General features: G+C 46.6%; 1 protein-coding gene across 3 annotated transcripts in view; it reads right to left on the bottom strand.

Annotated features, from left to right (window-relative positions):
• Positions 1 to 821, bottom strand: part of RAB28 (RAB28, member RAS oncogene family) — a 131,753-nt gene extending 130,932 nt beyond the window's left edge. Inside the window, exon 1 of one of the 3 annotated variants that reach the window (XR_003758944.2) lies at positions 620 to 821. Coding sequence is in view for 2 of the 3 variants with exons in the window: in XM_029063689.2 (XP_028919522.1) it covers positions 620 to 694 (75 nt within the window). In the remaining variant the exon portion in view is untranslated. The remainder of the gene's footprint in view (positions 1 to 619) is intronic. The other 2 variants (XM_029063689.2, XM_029063688.2) reach the window with 2 other exon arrangements.
• Positions 822 to 16,740: the final 15,919 nt, after the last annotated feature.

The following is a 16,740-nucleotide window of genomic DNA, read 5'->3' as shown; positions in this document are numbered from 1 at the left end:
GGGGTCGGCGTGAGAGGGAGAGGAAAGGCTGTGATGCCCCCAAAGGCTTGTTCAGTCAATCCTATATACTAGGCGCTTCCTAGGTGCAGAGCACTGTACGAAGCGCTTGTTGGGGGGCAAGGGCGGGTTCTGAGGCGAGAGGCCCACACCAGCGCCTGGGGTCGGCGGGAGGGGGAGAGGAGGGGCTGTGAGATCCCCAACGGACTGTTCAGTCATTTGATCCTATTTACTAGATGCTCCCTAGGTGCAGAGCACTGTACGAAGCGCTTGTTGGGGGGCAAGGGCGGGCTCTGAGGCGAGAGGCCCGCACCCGCGCCTGGGGTCGGCGGGAGGGGGAGAGGGGGGGCTGTGAGAACCCCAACGGATGGTTCAGTCATTCAATCCTATATGCTAAGCACTTCCCGGGTGCGGGGCACTGTACTAAGCGCTCGTTGGGGGGGGCAAGGGCGGGCTGGGGAGCGACGATGAGGGGGCCTCGGGGCGGACTAGGCCCAGGCGGAGAAGAGAAGAGAAGAGAAGAGAAGAGAAGGGCCGGGCCGAGGGCCGGGCCTCAGGGGGGGCGCGCGCCCGCGGGGCGGGGGCGCGCACGCGGGGCGGGGGGCGCGAGCCCGGGGCTCACCTTCCCGGACGCGCCGTCGCCCAGCACCGCAATTTTCATCTGCCGATCCTGGCCCTCTTCCTCCGAGTCGGACATGGCGGACGGGCGGACGGACGGACGGGGAGAGGGAGGGAGGGAGGCGAAGCCGGAGCGGCCGGTCCGGACGCGGCTCCCCCGGCGCGCTCCCGAGCCCCTCAGTCGCCGGCCGCCATGTTGGCCGCCAGCGCCGCCCCGCCCGCTCGCCCTGAGCCGGGGGGGGGGGGGCGGGAGAGACCACTCTCCGGCCGCGCGCGGGGGGGAGCGGGCCGGAGAAAGCGGCGGGGGAAGACCCTCCTTTTCGGACGCGGGCGGCGGGGGACGACGCTCAATCGTCAATATAATTCTGATGAAAGAGAGGGGGCGGCCGTGGGCGGCGGCTACGGGGGGGTCCGGGCGGGCCGGGGGGCGCGGCGGACTCCGGGGTGAATGGTTCGGCCCGCGGGGGGCGCCGCCGCGCGCTGGGAACTAAGGCGGGGGGGTCAAAGGTCACGGGGGCGGGGCCTGTTTCTAGGCCGCCGGCGGCGGTTGCTAGGGGGCGGATGGCGGGAGGCGCGCGCCGCAGACTTGGAGGAGCGCGAGCCGGGGGAGAACCCCGACCTGTCAGTCAGTCAGTCAGTCAGTCAGTCAGTCAGTCACTCACTCAATAGGATTCATTCATTCACTAGTATTCATTCAGTCGCATTTATTCACTCAGTAGTATTTATTCATTCATTCAAGCAGCGTGGCTCAGTGGAAAGAGCCCGGGCTTGGGAGTCAGAGGTCATGGGTTCGAATCCCTGCTCTGCCACTTGTCAGCTGGGTGACTGGGGGCAAGTCACTTCACTTCTCTGGGCCTCAGTTCCCTCATCTGTCAAATGGGGATGAAGACTGTGAGCCCCACCTGGGACAACCTGATTCCCCTGTGTCTACCCCAGCGCTTAGAACAGTGCTCTGCACAGAGTAAGCGCTTAACAAATACCAACATTATTATTATTATTTATTGAGCGCTTACTATGCGCAGAGCACTGTACTGAGCGCTTAGAATGGATATTCGGCAACAGATGGAGACCATCCCTGCCCAATGAGAGGCAAATTAATAGTGCCAATATTCATTCATTCATTTAACTGTATTTATTGAGCGCTTACTATGTGCAGAGCACTGTACTAAGCGCTTGGAATAGACAAGTCGTCAACAGAGAGAGACCATCCCTGCCCAATGACGGGCTCACAGTCTAATCGGGGGAGACAGACGGCAAAACAGAACAGAACAAGACAAGACAACATCATCAAGACAAATAGAATCAAGGGGATGTACACCTCACTAACAAAATAAATAGGGAAATAAATAAATAAATGTTCTAGGCGCTGGGGTAGATACAAGGTAATGAGGTTGTCTCACGTGGGGCTCACAGTTTTAATCCCCATTTTACAGATGAGGTAACTAAGGCAAAGAGAAGTGAAGTGACATGCCCAAAATCACCCATCTGGCAAGCGGCAGAGCCCGGATTCGAACCCGTGACCTCTGATTCCCAAGGCCGGGCTCTTTCCACTGAGCCACGCTGTCCGGGAGTCAGGAGAACCTGGGTTCTAATGCTGACTCCGCCGCCTGCCTGCTATGTGACCTCGCTCCAGTCGAAACTTTTCTGTGCCTCAGTTGCCTCATCTGTAAAATGGGGATGAAGACTGGGAGCCTCATATGGGACAGAGACCATGTCCAATCCAATTACCTTGTAGCTACCCCAGCACTTAGTATGGTGACTGGCATATTACATAGAGAAGCAGCATGGCTCAGTGGAAAGAGCACGGGCTTGGGAGTCAGAGGTCATGAGTTCGAATCCCTGCTCTGCCACTTGTCAGCTGTGTGACTGTGGGCAAATCACTTCACTTCTCTGGGCCTCAGTTACCTCATCTGTCAAATGGGCATTAAGATTGTGAGCCTCACGTGGGACAACCTGATTCCCCTGTATCTCCCCCAGCGCTTAGAACAGCGCTCTGCACATAGTAAGCGCTTAACAAATGCCAACATTGTTGTTGTTATATTGTAGGCGCTTAACAAATACCATTATATCAGCATTATCTTGAATAGTTATATTAATTGAGCACCATCTACTCAATTCCTGGAAACCACAAAACGAGCAAGTCACTCACCCTTAGCCCATGGAGGGTTTGCACTCTAAAATGAAGGAGAAGACAAGTCTTTATAAAGAGAAAAGTCCAAGTAAATAATTGAATGTACAGTTGACTAAACCTAAATGCTAGAGATGGCTGCTGGAGTTTTAGAGAAGCAGCGTGGCTCAGTGGAAAGAGTCTGGGCTTTGGAGTCCGAGGTCATGGGTTCGAATCCAGGCTCGGCCACTTGTCAGCTGTGTGACCTTGGGCAAGTCACTTAACTTCTCTGTGCCTCGATTACCTCATCTGTAAAAATGGGGATTAATAAATGGGAGCCCCACGCGGGACAATCTGATTACCCTGTGCCTACCCCAGCGCTTAGAACAGTGCTCTGCATATAGTGAGCGCTTAACAAATACCATAATTATTATTGTTATTATTATGATTTAGGAAACTGAGAATTAATCGAGATTCTAAGCTCATTATGGAGAGGGACCGTGTCGGCTAATTCCGTTGTATTGTGCTCTCCCCAGCATTAGTAAGCACTCAATAAATACCACAAATCGATGGAGTGAAAAACAGTGTGCATCACAAGCAGCGTGGCTCGGTGGCAAGAGCCCGGGCTTGGGAGTCAGGGGTCATGGGTTCGAATTCCGGCTCTGCCACTTGTCAGCTGTGTGACTGTGGGCAAGTCACTTCACTTCTCTGTGCCTCAGTTTCCTCATCTGTAAAATGGGGATTAGTGTGAGCCTCACATGGGACAACCTGATGACCCTGTATCTCCCCCACCGCTTAGAACAGTGGTCTGCACATAGTAAGCGCTTAACAAATACCAACATTATTATTACTAAATCAAAAATATATCCCTTGTGCAGTAATCAGGGTGAATAAAAATGTCCAATGCTGAAGCCACATCTGGACTTTTCTTCAAATCGACATGTCCGGTGCAGACGTGGGAGTATCTACAACCTCAAGGGTAGCATTAATAATGTTGGTATTTGTTAAGCGCTCACTATGTGCCGAGCACCATTCTAAGCGCTGGGGTAGACACAGGGGAATCAGGTTGTCCCACGTGGGGCTCATAGCCTTAATCCCCATTTGACAGATGAGGTAACTGAGGCACAGAGAAGTTAAGTGACTTGCCCAAAGTCACCCAGCTGACAAGTGGCCGCTCCGGGATTCGAACCCGTGACCTCTGACTCCCAAGCCCGTGCCCTTTCCACTGAGCCACGCTGCTCCTCATCCTTCCTTCATCCATTCAGTCAGTCGTATTTACTGAGCAGCGCTCACCGTGTGCAGAGCACCGTACTAAACGCTTGGAAAGTAGAATTCGGGAGGGGAAGGTCTCCAGCAACACGCTGTGAGAAAACACACACACACGCGCACACTACACTTTTGCTAAAGCCACAGATTCACCAAAGTTGAATCCAGCCACACGATTCCCCCTCCTCAAAAGCCACACTCAGAGGGCAGTGGCCGGAGGGCCTGGGAGTCGCCGTGAAGTGGCCAAGGCGCCTCGCGCCCTTTGCGGGCTGCCGTTCGACCTCTGTAGCTGCTCAAGATTCAGGAACGACAGATTTGCCTAAATTACTTTACATCATTACACCCAGGTGTGCAAAATTGTTACCCATTATGAACAGTCTTAAGTACCGACGCTACGCGTTTTCTTTCATCCCACCGGCAGTTTCTAGTCGGCATTTTCTGTAGCTTGAATGACCAAGGACCTTTGGCAATTAGAGTATTTGTGGTCTGTCCTTCTTCTGAGTCAGATAAACTTTCTCAATGGGGTAGAGGTCAAATCTCTGAGGATAACTACTACTTCCTCATTAGCTCCCCAAACTCCACTTTTGAAAAAATAATAGCCATGACCTCTACACCATCTCGAAAAAAACCGTTTGGAAGCATAATGCCGCTAATGCAGTAACCCACGATTGAGCGACTGTTTTCCGCAAATAACTCCAAGCGCTCCGTTCAGTGCTCTGCACGTGGTAATTGTTTAATAAATACTCTCACTAGTACCGCTGTAGTTGTTTTGGGGCCGAGTCTCTGTTTTTCAGGATAGGACTAATTTCCTGAGAAGTGGTGTGACTACAGATGAGACAGACAAAGTGAAAGATAAAAGTGTTCTACTCTTTCAAGGCGTTCGTAAATAATTTTTCCACCTTTCCATAAGTTTTGTGGAGTATTTGTCCGCAATCTTCAGGGGAAAGTATCCTTAAGGCAAATCGTACACATTCACCATAGCTTGTTGTGGGCAGGGAATGTGTCTGCTACATTGTTATATTGAAGAAGAATAATAATGTTGGTATTTGTTAAGCGCTTACTATGTGCAGAGCACTGTTCTAAGCACTGGGGTAGATACAGGGTGATCAGGTTGTCCCGTGTGGGGCTCACATTTTTTTTAATCCCCATTTTTCCAGATGAGGTAACTGAGGCAAAGAGAAGTGAAGTGACTTGCCCAAGGTGACACAGCAGACAAGTGGTGGAGCTGAGATTAGAACCCATGACCTCTGACTCCCAAGCCTGTGCTCTTTCCATTAAGCCATACTGCTCCCAAGCACCTAGTGTAGTGTTCTATACATTGTAAGTGCTCAATAAACACCACTGATTGATTACGATTATTAAATCTACCGACTTCAGTCCTATGGTCCCACCGCTATGCCTTACTGCTTTACTTCTACTGTTTTTCCAAAGTTTCCACATATTATTTACATTAATGTCTGCTTTCCCTTCTAGACTTAAGCTCCTTTTGGTGAAGGAACATGCCTACCAATGCTATTATATTGTAATAACAATACCTGTGGTATTTGTTAAGCGCTTACTAAGTTCCGGACACTGTCCTAAGCGCTGGGGAAGATACAAGCTGAATGAGTTGGACACAGTCCCTGTCCCGCACAGGGCTCAGAGTCTTAATAGCTGTTATACATACGGGGTAACTGAGGCACAGAAGTGAAATAATTTGCCCAAGGTCACGCAGCAGACAAGTGGCAGGCTCAGATTAGAACCCAGGTCCTTCTGACTCCCAGGCCTGTGCTCTATCCATTAGGTCACGCTGCTTTATGCGAAGCGGCGTGGCTCGGTGGAAAGAGCCCGGGCTTGGGAGTCTGAGGTCATGGGTTCAAATCCCGGCTCTGCCACTTGGCAGCTGTGTGACTGTGGGCAAGTCACTTAGCTTCTCTGTGCCTCAGTTCCCTCATATGTAAAATGGGGATTAAGACTGTGAACCTCATGTGGGACAATCTGATTACCTCGTATCTACCCCAGCACTTAGAACAGTGCTCTGCACATAGTAAGTGCTTAGCAAATACCAACATTATGATTATTATTATTATTCTCGATTGATTGATTGATAACAGCTACAGCATTTCATATAACAGGTGCTGGAACCTCCGCAGTGGCTTCCATTGCCACTCTGAGAGCCTTCCCTAGCCTCATCACTCTTATCGAGAAGCCATGTGGCTCAGTGGAAAGAGTCTGGGCTTGGGAGTCAGAGGTCATGTGTTCGAATCCCGGCTCTGCCACTTGTCAGCTGTGTGACTGCGGGCGAGTCACTTCACTTCTCTGGGCCTCAGTTCCCTCATCTGTAAAATGGGGGTGAAGACTGTGAGCCTCACCTGGGACAACCCGATGACCCTGTATCTCCCCCCAGCGCTTAGAACAGTGCTCTGCAAATAGTAAGTGCTTAACAAATACCAACATCATCATTATTATCATTATCATCAATCAACCGCTCCATCATTTGTATTCATTAAAGACTTACTATATGCAGAGCACTGTACTAAGCGCTTGGGAGAGTACACTATAACAGAGTTGGTAGACATGTTCCCTACCTACAGTGAGCTTCTAGGCTAGAGGAGGAGACAGACGTGAATATAAATAAATAAATTATGGATATATATATATATATATATATACATAAGTGCTGTGGGGCTGAGGGAGGGGTGAAGAAAGGGCCCAAATTCAAGTACAAGAGCAACGGGAAGGGAGTGAGAGAAGAGGAAATGAGGGCTTAATCAGAGAAAGCCTTTTGGAGGAGATGGGCCTTTACTAGGGAAGCAGCCTGGCTCAGTGGAAAGAGCCCGATCTTGAGAGTCAGAGGTCATGCGTTCTAATCCCGGCTCCGCCTCTTGTCAGCTGTGTGACTTTGGGCAAGTCACTTAACTTCTCTGTGCCTCAGGGACCTCCTCTGTAAAGTGGGGGTGAAGACTGTGAGCCCCACGTGGGACAACCTGAGCACCTTGTATCTACCCAGGGCTCAGAATAATGCTTGGCACACGGCAAGCGCTTAACAAATACCGTCGTTGTTATTGTTATTATTCTCATTAAGGCTTTGAAGTCCTTACCTCTCACATTTGGAAAGTCAAAGCGTGACATTTTTGCAGCCCCGTCTGATAGACTGGAAAATGAAGGAATGTATTATCTGGGCAAAGAAGGGACAAATCACCCCCTTGTCTGGCTCAGAATGATACTGCCGGTATAGAAGTGCAAAGCCTACTCAAAAATGAAGAAAAGGATCGTAACCAATTAAAGGTGCAGAAGAAACTTGTGGAGGCGAAATGTAATTAACCCAAACTGGAATGGAGCCAGGAAACTGGGGAAATACTCCAATACTTCTACATGAAGTGCCAGGGGAGTAGTTAACAAGTGCAGGTCGCCAGAACCTCACTCCCTAGTCTCATCAGCAAGAGTCGCGCTTAACAATAGCATTCTATAAATCAAAATAATATTACCTGAAAAGCTACACGGTCCCCCCAGTTATCATTCTTAATGTAGCATTCAGCAGTTGCCTATTGAAGAAGCTTCTCCACGGGATAATGAAGAAATGGAACACGACATAAAAATTAATCACATCCCAAGCTTGGTCGGGGAAACAAAATGGACTCACAATAGTTCCATTTCAATTTCACGTTAAATTTGTCCCAGTGGGATTACGGCTCAGTGGCAGGGAATACATGTTTACATTTGCAGTGCACTAGATAGAGCGCGGGCCTGAGAGACAGAAGGCCATTCATTCACTCATTCATATCCCTTCATTCAATCATATTTCATGAGCACTTACTCTACCCATGGGTTCGAATCCCCGCTCCACCACTTGTCCGCTGCGTGACCTCGGGCAAGTCACTTCACGTCTCTGAACCTCAGTTCTTTCATCTGCAAAATGGGGATTGACACCGTGAGCCCTGGGACAGGGACTGTGTCCAACCTGATTTGCTTGTATCCACCCCACAGCTTAGTACGATGCGTGGCACGTAGTAAACGCTTCGCAAAAACCATAATTACTATTGTTATTATCAAATCTCCCCCAGTTTTCCTTGATGTCTTTCTGCCCATATGTCTGTGACAGCTACAGGTCCTGGATGGAAGACTATATCATAATTAACCAGTCCATTTTCAAATTTCAGGTAGAATCAACTGATCGGTCAACAGTATTAGAACAAAGAAGTTTGGGCCTACTATGCGATGTTGGAACTCTTTTACAACAACAAAAAAAAATCTGCTTTGTCGGGGTCATTAAATAAGCCCGGTAAAGCCGTATAAAAAATGGGGAAAATACAGAGCCGTCAGTGATATGAGCTATCCATTGTTCAGTCCCGCAGAGGATGTTAGAATTGAGCTAAAGAAGGTCCCAGTTTCTCCTTGTTGGCTGCCGTGGCGTCATTCTTGTGCTTGGACCTGCTGGCTTTTAAAAGGCTAGAGGCCACAGTCTAAGCCACTAAAATTCAAAGTGACAGAAACCTACAAATTTTTATTGCCGTGCATTTAATAAAATTTACATTTACAAGCTGTCAGTTTGCAATGTTGAATAACTGGCACTTTAGCATGCTGAACAGCAATCGGGGTTGCGTTCGGGGTTCATTACTACCTACTTAACAATGTTCCTGAAAAACTAAGAATAATCCTTAAATCCGAGACTCTTGGTATCTCTGTTAAAAACAACACAGGCACAAAACATCTATTGAGTGGGAGTAAAGTCAACAAAGGGAATTTATCATGTTCCCATAAAATAAGGCATAATTAAGAGCTCCCCTTTCGCTTGTTTAACACACTAACAGGGAAACATCACGGCAAATCGCCCATCTATTGCCCGGTTTCTGCAGCTGTCTGGATTTTTGTTAATTTACTTACTCAATTATGTAGACTCTCTTAAATCCACAACATTGGTGGGCGGTAAGGTAGATGGTTAATGAAGAAACATAGGGTAGGAAACCTCTTTAAAGCCTGTTTTATGGGCACTTGGGGAAACCTTTTTTTTTTGGAGAACAAGGATTAAAGATTGTAACTCTCAGGACAGGAGTAAATGTACAGGGATTTAAGACACCCCTAAAATTATAAGATGGCTAATATCCCTATGATTTTGTGGTCTGTTCTAAGGACTAATATTAAATCAAATGCTTAGCTCAGTATAATAAAAACAGATTATCTAATGGCTTCCAAGGGAGAAATATGAGAAAGCCCACTCATAAAGACTTCCAAATAGTAGTAAATTATTGGACTTCCTCGTTTTCCATCTAAATGGATGGTCCAATAGAAACTTTATTAGATAGTATTTACTCATATTTCTTTGAAAGAGAAACACGGGGTGTTTAATACCCATCAGTATACTCTTTCCCAGAGCTTAGCACAGTGCTCGACGCTTGATCCCGGCTCCGCTGTTGTCAGCTGTGTGACTGTGGCAAGTCACTTCACTTCTCTGTGCCTCAGTAACCTCATCTGTAAAATGGGGATTAAGACTGTGAGCCTCATGTGGGACAACCTGATTACCCTGTATCTACCCCAGCACTTAGAACAGGGCTCTGCACATAGTAAGTGCTTAACAAATACCAACATTAGTATTATTGATAAATTCTATTACTACTATTTAACATAATTCATTTTAAGATGCCCTCTATCAACGCACCACGTCTTCACATCAACACTACAAATAGTGTTTCGGTTGCTCTTGTTGCTAAATTCTAAATCAGTGCTTCCTTAATTTGAAAATGAAATGAATTCCAAGTTAGGCTTATTTTAAGGAAAGCAAATCATAACGATGCAAGCATTTGGTAAGTGATGATCAAGTTGGAACAGAAATAGAAGTTTGTCAGAAAATGGAAAATCCTAGTTCTGATACCCAGATCTCGTAGCTAAATGAACATTTGATACTAGAGAAGCAGTATTAGAGAAGCAGCGTGGCTCAATGGAAAAAGCACGGGCTTAGGAGTCAGAGGGCATGGGTTCGAATCCCAGCTCTGCCACTTGTCACCTGTGTGACTGTGGGCAAGTCACTTCACTTCTCTGGGCCTCAGTTACTTCATCTGTAAAATGGGGATGAAGACTGTGAGCCTCACGTGGGACAACCTGATTACCCTGTATCTACCCCAGCACTTAGAACAGTGCTCTGCACGTAGTAAGCGCTTAACAAATACCAATATTATTATTATTATTATTATTATTATACTAAGTAGGAGGCATGGTGGCCAAGTGGAAAGAGCATAAGATGAGGAGGTTTTAGTCCTAGTTCTGCCCCTGTGACCTTGAGCAAGTCACAACCTCTCCGAGGCGCGGTTTCCTTATCTGTCAAATGGGGAAAAGATAGAATGTGAGTCCCGTATGGGGCAGAGCCTGTGTCCAATCTAATAACCTTTAATCTACCCCAATTTAATACATTAAAAGCACTAAATAAATGTCATCATTATTATTATTGTTGCTGTTGTTGTTCTCTAGTTTAAAGCAATATTCTTATACTGAAATACACCGAAGATTGAGGTTAGGAAGACTTGCTACAAAGAGCCTGGAAAAAGTCATGAAGTATGCTGATTTAATTATCGCCACAAAAATACAAACAATGTATGGATCCCAAAGCTGGACAGTGAAAGTACAGGATAGAAAGAACATTGACTCTTTGGGAATGTGGTGTCGGAGAAGGCTTCTGTGAATACCGTGGACTGCCCAGAAGACAAACAAATGGATTTTAGAGCAAATTAAGCCAAAGTGGTCTTTGGGCTGACAAATGACTCGACTCAGATGTTTTACACATAATCAGGAAGACTCATTCTCTGGAGAAGACACTAACACTAGGAAAAGACCAGAGAAAACATGGAAGAGGCAGACCAGCAGCTAGATGGGTAGAGACCATAACAACAATAAAGGAAGAACCGTTAGAAAGGTTGCGGATTATGGCAGAGGAGAGGACGTTCTGGAGAAAGTAGATCCAAGGAGTCGTTATGAATTGTAAATGACTTGACAGCACTTAATAATGATAATAACAACAATACTATTTCCCCTGTCCCTAATCAATTTTAATATCTGTCCTCCCCTGTAGACTGTAAACTCCTTGTGGGCAGGGACCATGTCTAGCAATTCTGTTGTATGGTCCTTTCCTAAGCACCTAAATACAGTGTTCTGCACACAATAAATACTCAATAAATGTCATTAATTGATTGATGAATAGTTGAAAAAGTAGAATTCATAGTATCAGTAATAGTAGCCAGTCCCACAAGCACTGATAGATGAACTTCCCCTGTCAGTGGGAATAGGAGGGATAACTCTATGTACATGGTCTGTAAGACATCTTGCTGTCTAGCAGGCAGAATTCAGGTCAGCGTTCAACACCGTACTCCCACTAAAAATGTTTGGTTGGGTGCGGCCTTTCCTTGGTGCGGACTGGTAAACAACTCTGGTCATTTTTCAGATATTTCATCTGTGGAGCAATTTAAGTTCCGGTCCCTATCTCCATGAATTGTGCTTCTAGTGACAAGTAGTGGGCCTGACATAACCCATTTGAGGGCGTTAACCAAGAATTCATGACATTATCCATTGAGACCATTTTCTCTCATTTTCAGACTTAATCAACTTTGGGCAACATTTCCCAATACTGGGAAAAATAGTTTGCGGACTAAGAAAGTAATAGGAAAAGAACAGTATTATTAAATATGGGGTCATCTCTAAGATTCACTGAATTGGGACAATAAAATGAATAAAATGGGACGGTGAAAACTAACACCTCCCAGATTCAATCCAGGACGGAGTTAAAAGGGGAGAACTAAAGAATAGAGTTACTCAAGGGAGGTGCAGAGACCGGCAAGGAGAGACCGGCAAGGAGATTGGAAAGCTTTAAACCATTGATGGGGGTTTTCTGAAATGAAAGTGTGGGATCAGACTAGTAGATGGCATTCTGAAATCCTAAATCTTGCCCACCCTGAGCCACGCCTGCTAATGCTGAGAAGTAGCGTGGCTTAGTGAATACAGTACTGGCCCAGTCCCTTCTCAGCCAGATGTCTGCTGTGTGACCTTGGGCAAGCCACTTCACTTCTCTGTGCCTCAGTGACCTCTTCTGTAAAATGGGGATTAAGACGGTGAATCTCATGTGGGACAGGGACTGTGTCCAACCTGATTAACTTGAAACCACCCCAGTGCTTAGAACAGTGCTTGGTACGCAGTAAGTGTTTAACAAGTGCCGTAATTATTATTACGTTGACTAGGTTTCAGAGGTTAGTTTGGCCCCAGGCCACTTGGCTCCATGAGATTTTAAACTCCTCGAGATCAGGGATTGTGTCTTTCAACTCTATTTCACTGTAATAATAATGGTATTTGTTAAGGGCTTATTATGTGCCAAGAACTCTACTAAGTAGGATCTGGGGTAGATACAAGATATTCACATTGGACACAGTCACTGTCCCACATGGGGCTCACAGTCTAAGTAACCATACTCTCCCAAGTGCTTAGTACAGTACTCCGCACACAACAAGCGCACAATAAATACTTCATTGATTGACTGATTGATGGAAAAAATAAATGTCCCACTAGAAAGTTTCTAAAACTCACTTGAACCCGAATGGGCACGGTCTTCCTTTCCTGGAAATGCGATAACCATGTTACTACTGGCTTAGTGGATCGAGCCTGGGCTTGGGAGTCAAAAGGACCTGGGTTCTAATCCCAGCTCCACCACTTGTCTGCTGTGTGAACTTGGGCAAGTCACTTCACTTCTCTGGGCTTCAGTTCCCTCATCAGTAAAATGGGGATTAAGACTGTGAGCCCTAGGTGGGAAAAGGGCTGTGTCCAATCTGATATCCTGTAAAAATAATAATAATAATGAAGGTACTTGTTAAGCTCTTACTATATGCCAAACACTGTTCTAAGTGCTGATAATGGCATTTGTTAAGCGCTTACTATGTGCCAAGCACTGTTCTAACCACTGGAGTAGATACAAAGTAATCAATTTGTCCCACATGGAGCTCACAGAATTAATCCCCATTTTACAGATGAGGTAACTGAGGCACAGAGAAGTTAAGTGGCTTGCCCACGGTTACATAACAGACAAGCAGAGGAAACAGGATTACCTACCCCAGTGCTTAGTACAGTGCCTGGAATATAACAAGCGCTTAAAAAATACCACAATTATTATTATTATTATTATTATTACTACTTACGGGAAGCAGTATGGCCTAGGGGAAAGAGAGCGGGCCTAGAAGTCAGCATGGCCTGGGTTCTATTCCCAGCTCTGCCACTTGTCTGTTGTGTGACCTTGGGCAAGACACAACTTCCTGTGCCTCAGTTTCCTCATTTGTTAAATGGAGATTAAGACTATGACCCCCATGAGGGACAGGAACTATATCCAATCTGAAAACTATATCCAATCTGAAAACCTTGTATCTACCTCAGTGCTTAGTACAGTGCCTAGTAAGCACTTAATAAATATCATAAAAAAGCCCTGGAGCTGAAGTTAACTAAGCAAGTATTGAATCCCTTGTAATTACCATGAAAATCAGTGAAATATCCTGGAATATGATGATGAAGATGGCATCCCTGGTGATAACGCCACCGAAAATTGTCCATGAAAAATCTAACGAAAATTTATAAATTAAAGGTCAGAAAAGGAAAGAACTGATATTAAATTTCTTTTTTTGTCCCTGGCATGTGTCTATTGTCGTATTGTACTCTCCCAAGCGCTTAGCTCTCAGTAAATACAGTCGAACGAATGAATAAGGACTGCTGACGCAATGGCCCTAAGTGGTACGCAAACATCGCTTTAGCAAATATACTTGATAAAAGTAGTGAGCTTCCAAAAAGTTGGAGAAATTTTAGCCGCCCTCTAGCCACGTCCTAACTAGACTATATTTAGTTAAGGTTGTAAGGGTTTATGTCCAGATCCTCTTCAGAGTCACACCCTGTATTAGTTTTCTCATCTTTATGCACAACGAAGGCTTCTCTGCACATCTTTCCACACACCTTCCGTTACTGTACTTAGCGGGGACTGAGCTCAATTTCCTTCCCCGTCCGCTGCTGCCCCCCGAATGTTCTAGACGCAGCCAACTTGAAGCTTGGCTGCGGTCGGAGGACCATCTGGCTGCCATCTGAAACCGCATGTCGCGTTGCGTGGCATCGACCGGGGGAGGGGCTGGAAAACTTGGCCTCTCACTCACAGAAAGTGCGTGCGCGCGCAGGGAAAGCTCGCCACATGGGTGCAAGAGAAGCGGTCATTCGTTCATTCATTCATTCGGTCGTATAATAATAACAATAATAATGTTGGTATTTGTTAAGCGCTAACTAGGTGCCGAGCACTGTTCTAAGCGCTGGGGTAGACACAGGGGAATCAGGTTGTCCCACGTGGGGCTCACAGTCTTAATCCCCATTTTACAGAGGAGGTAAATGAGGCAGAGAGAAGTGAAGTGACTTGCCCGGAGTCACACAGCTGACAAGTGGCAGAGCCGGGATTCGAACCCATGACCTCTGACTCCAAAGCCCGTGCTCTTTCCACTGAGCCACGCTGTGCAGAGCACTGTACTAAGCGCTTGGAATGTACAGGTCAGTTAATCCCAGAGAATGCGGGCGAAGCGCACTGGTTGGGTCCATCCTCGTCATCCTCTTCTCACCGTGGCAACGTCAATAAAGTCAAGTGACCGGATTCGTGCGTGGTATAAATCTGCCACACAGCAACTGGATGCCTGGTAGGGAGGCAATCTCCCCCCTCCTTCTCCTTCAGTGGTAAATAATAATAACAATAATAATATTCATTCACTTGTATGTATTGAGTGCTCACTGCATTAGTAATAATAACTGTGGCATTGGTAAAGCGCTCACTATGTGCCAGGCACTGCTCTAAGCACTGAGGCGGATACAAGCTAATCAGGTTGGACCTAGTCTCTATCCTACATGGGGCTCACAATCTTAACCCCCATTTTACAGCTGCGGTAACTGAGGCACAGAGAAGTTAATTGACTTGCCCCAAGCCACCCAACAGGCAAGTGGCAGAGTAGGGGTTAGAACCCAGATCATTCATTGATTCAATTGTACATAATAAGCGCTTACTGTGTGCAGAGCACTGTACTAAGGTCCTTTTGACTCCCAGGCCCGTGCTCTATCCACTAGACCAAGGGAAGTGATTTGCCCAAGGTCTCAAAGCGGACAAATGGTGGAGCCGGGATTAGAGCCCAGGGTCTTCTGACTCCCAGGCTCATGGTCTATTTACTAGGCCATGGTGCTTCTCTTGAGCATGGCTTAGTGGAAAGAGCATGGGCTTGGAAGTCAGAGGTCGTGGGTTCTAATCCTACCTCTGCCACATCAGCTGTAGGACCTGGGGCAAGTCACTTAACTTCTCCGTGCCTCAATTACTTCATCTGCAAAATGGGGATTAAAAGCGTGAGCCCCACGTGGGGCAACCTGATTACCTTGTATCTCCCCAGTGCTTAGAACGGTGCTTGGCACATAGTGAGCGCTTGACGAATACCATTTTCTGGATTGGGAGTCCGTCCTTGGGTGGGGATTGTCTCTATCTGTTGCCGAACTGTACTTTCCAAGCGCTTAGTCCCGTGCTCTGCTCGCAGTAAGCGCTCAATAAATATGATTGAATGAATGAAAGTGCTCAAGCTCTGTGTCTTCTGCCATCAAAGCAACAACATTCTAATAACCCACATCCACTCTTTCTTCTCCAATTACAAGTCACTGAGAACAGGGAAAATGTTCCAGAAGGACTGAGATTTGGCAAGGAGCAGCCCGGGAAAATAAAAGGAGCAGAGCTGCACCTACCACCAGGCCAAGACAAGCTCGGAAACAATGGCAGCAACTTGCAGCCCCTCAGTGAACCGCCATAAAAATCAATTCACTGACTGGGAGCTTATTGTGTGCGGAGCACTGTACTAAACACTTGGGAGAGTACAGTAGAAGAATAAGCAGACACATCCCCTACCCACAGTGAGCTTACAGTCTAGAGGGGGAGGCAGGCATATTTATTAATATAAATAAATAAATGAGTTGTGGATATATACATAAGTACTGTGCGCCTGTGGGTGGGGAGGGAGGGTTGTGAATACCCAGTGCCCAAAGGATGGGGATCTAAATGCGTAGGTGCAGCAGAAGGCAGAGGGAGTCGAGGAATTTGAAAGCTTAATCAGAGAAGGCCTCTTGGAGGAGATGTGACCTAATGAGGTTTAAAGATGGGGAGAGGGGTGGTCGGGCATTTATACAGAGGGACTAAAAAAGTCTAGCAATCACCTAAGGGACCATCAACTATGAGCCAGTGTTGCAAATGTAGATTTTGGTCCATAGTATTTTCCCCTAATACTAATAATAATAACAATAATTGTGATATTAGTTAAGCACTTACTATGTGCCGGGCACTGTACCAAGCACTGGAGTAGAAACAAGGTGATAGGGTTGGACACAGTCCCCGTCCCATATAGAGTTTACAGTCTTAATCCCCATTTTACAGATGAGGCCCAGAGAAGTGAAGGAATTTGCCCAAGGTCGCACGGCAGACAAATGACAGAGCAGGATTAGAGCCCAGGTCCTTCTGACTCCCAGACCGGGGCTCTATCCACAAGGCTAATAATAATAATAACAGCGGCATCTGTTTAGCACTTACTATGTGCCAGGCACTGAACTAAGCACTGGAGTGGATATAAGCAAATCAGGTTGTACACAGCCCCCGTCCCACAGAACTGGTCAGTCAGCAGTGTTTATTGAAAATCCCCTGCTGTGTGCAGAACACTGTACTAAGGAGCTGAGAGTGTTTCAAAGGAAGAATTAGACATTACTTC

Source organism: Ornithorhynchus anatinus, chromosome 4 (assembly GCF_004115215.2).
Source record: "Ornithorhynchus anatinus isolate Pmale09 chromosome 4, mOrnAna1.pri.v4, whole genome shotgun sequence".
Classification (NCBI taxonomy): Eukaryota; Metazoa; Chordata; class Mammalia; order Monotremata; family Ornithorhynchidae; genus Ornithorhynchus; species Ornithorhynchus anatinus.
Note: the sequence above shows the minus strand (reverse complement) of the source record. Positions and strands in the feature narration are given on the sequence as shown.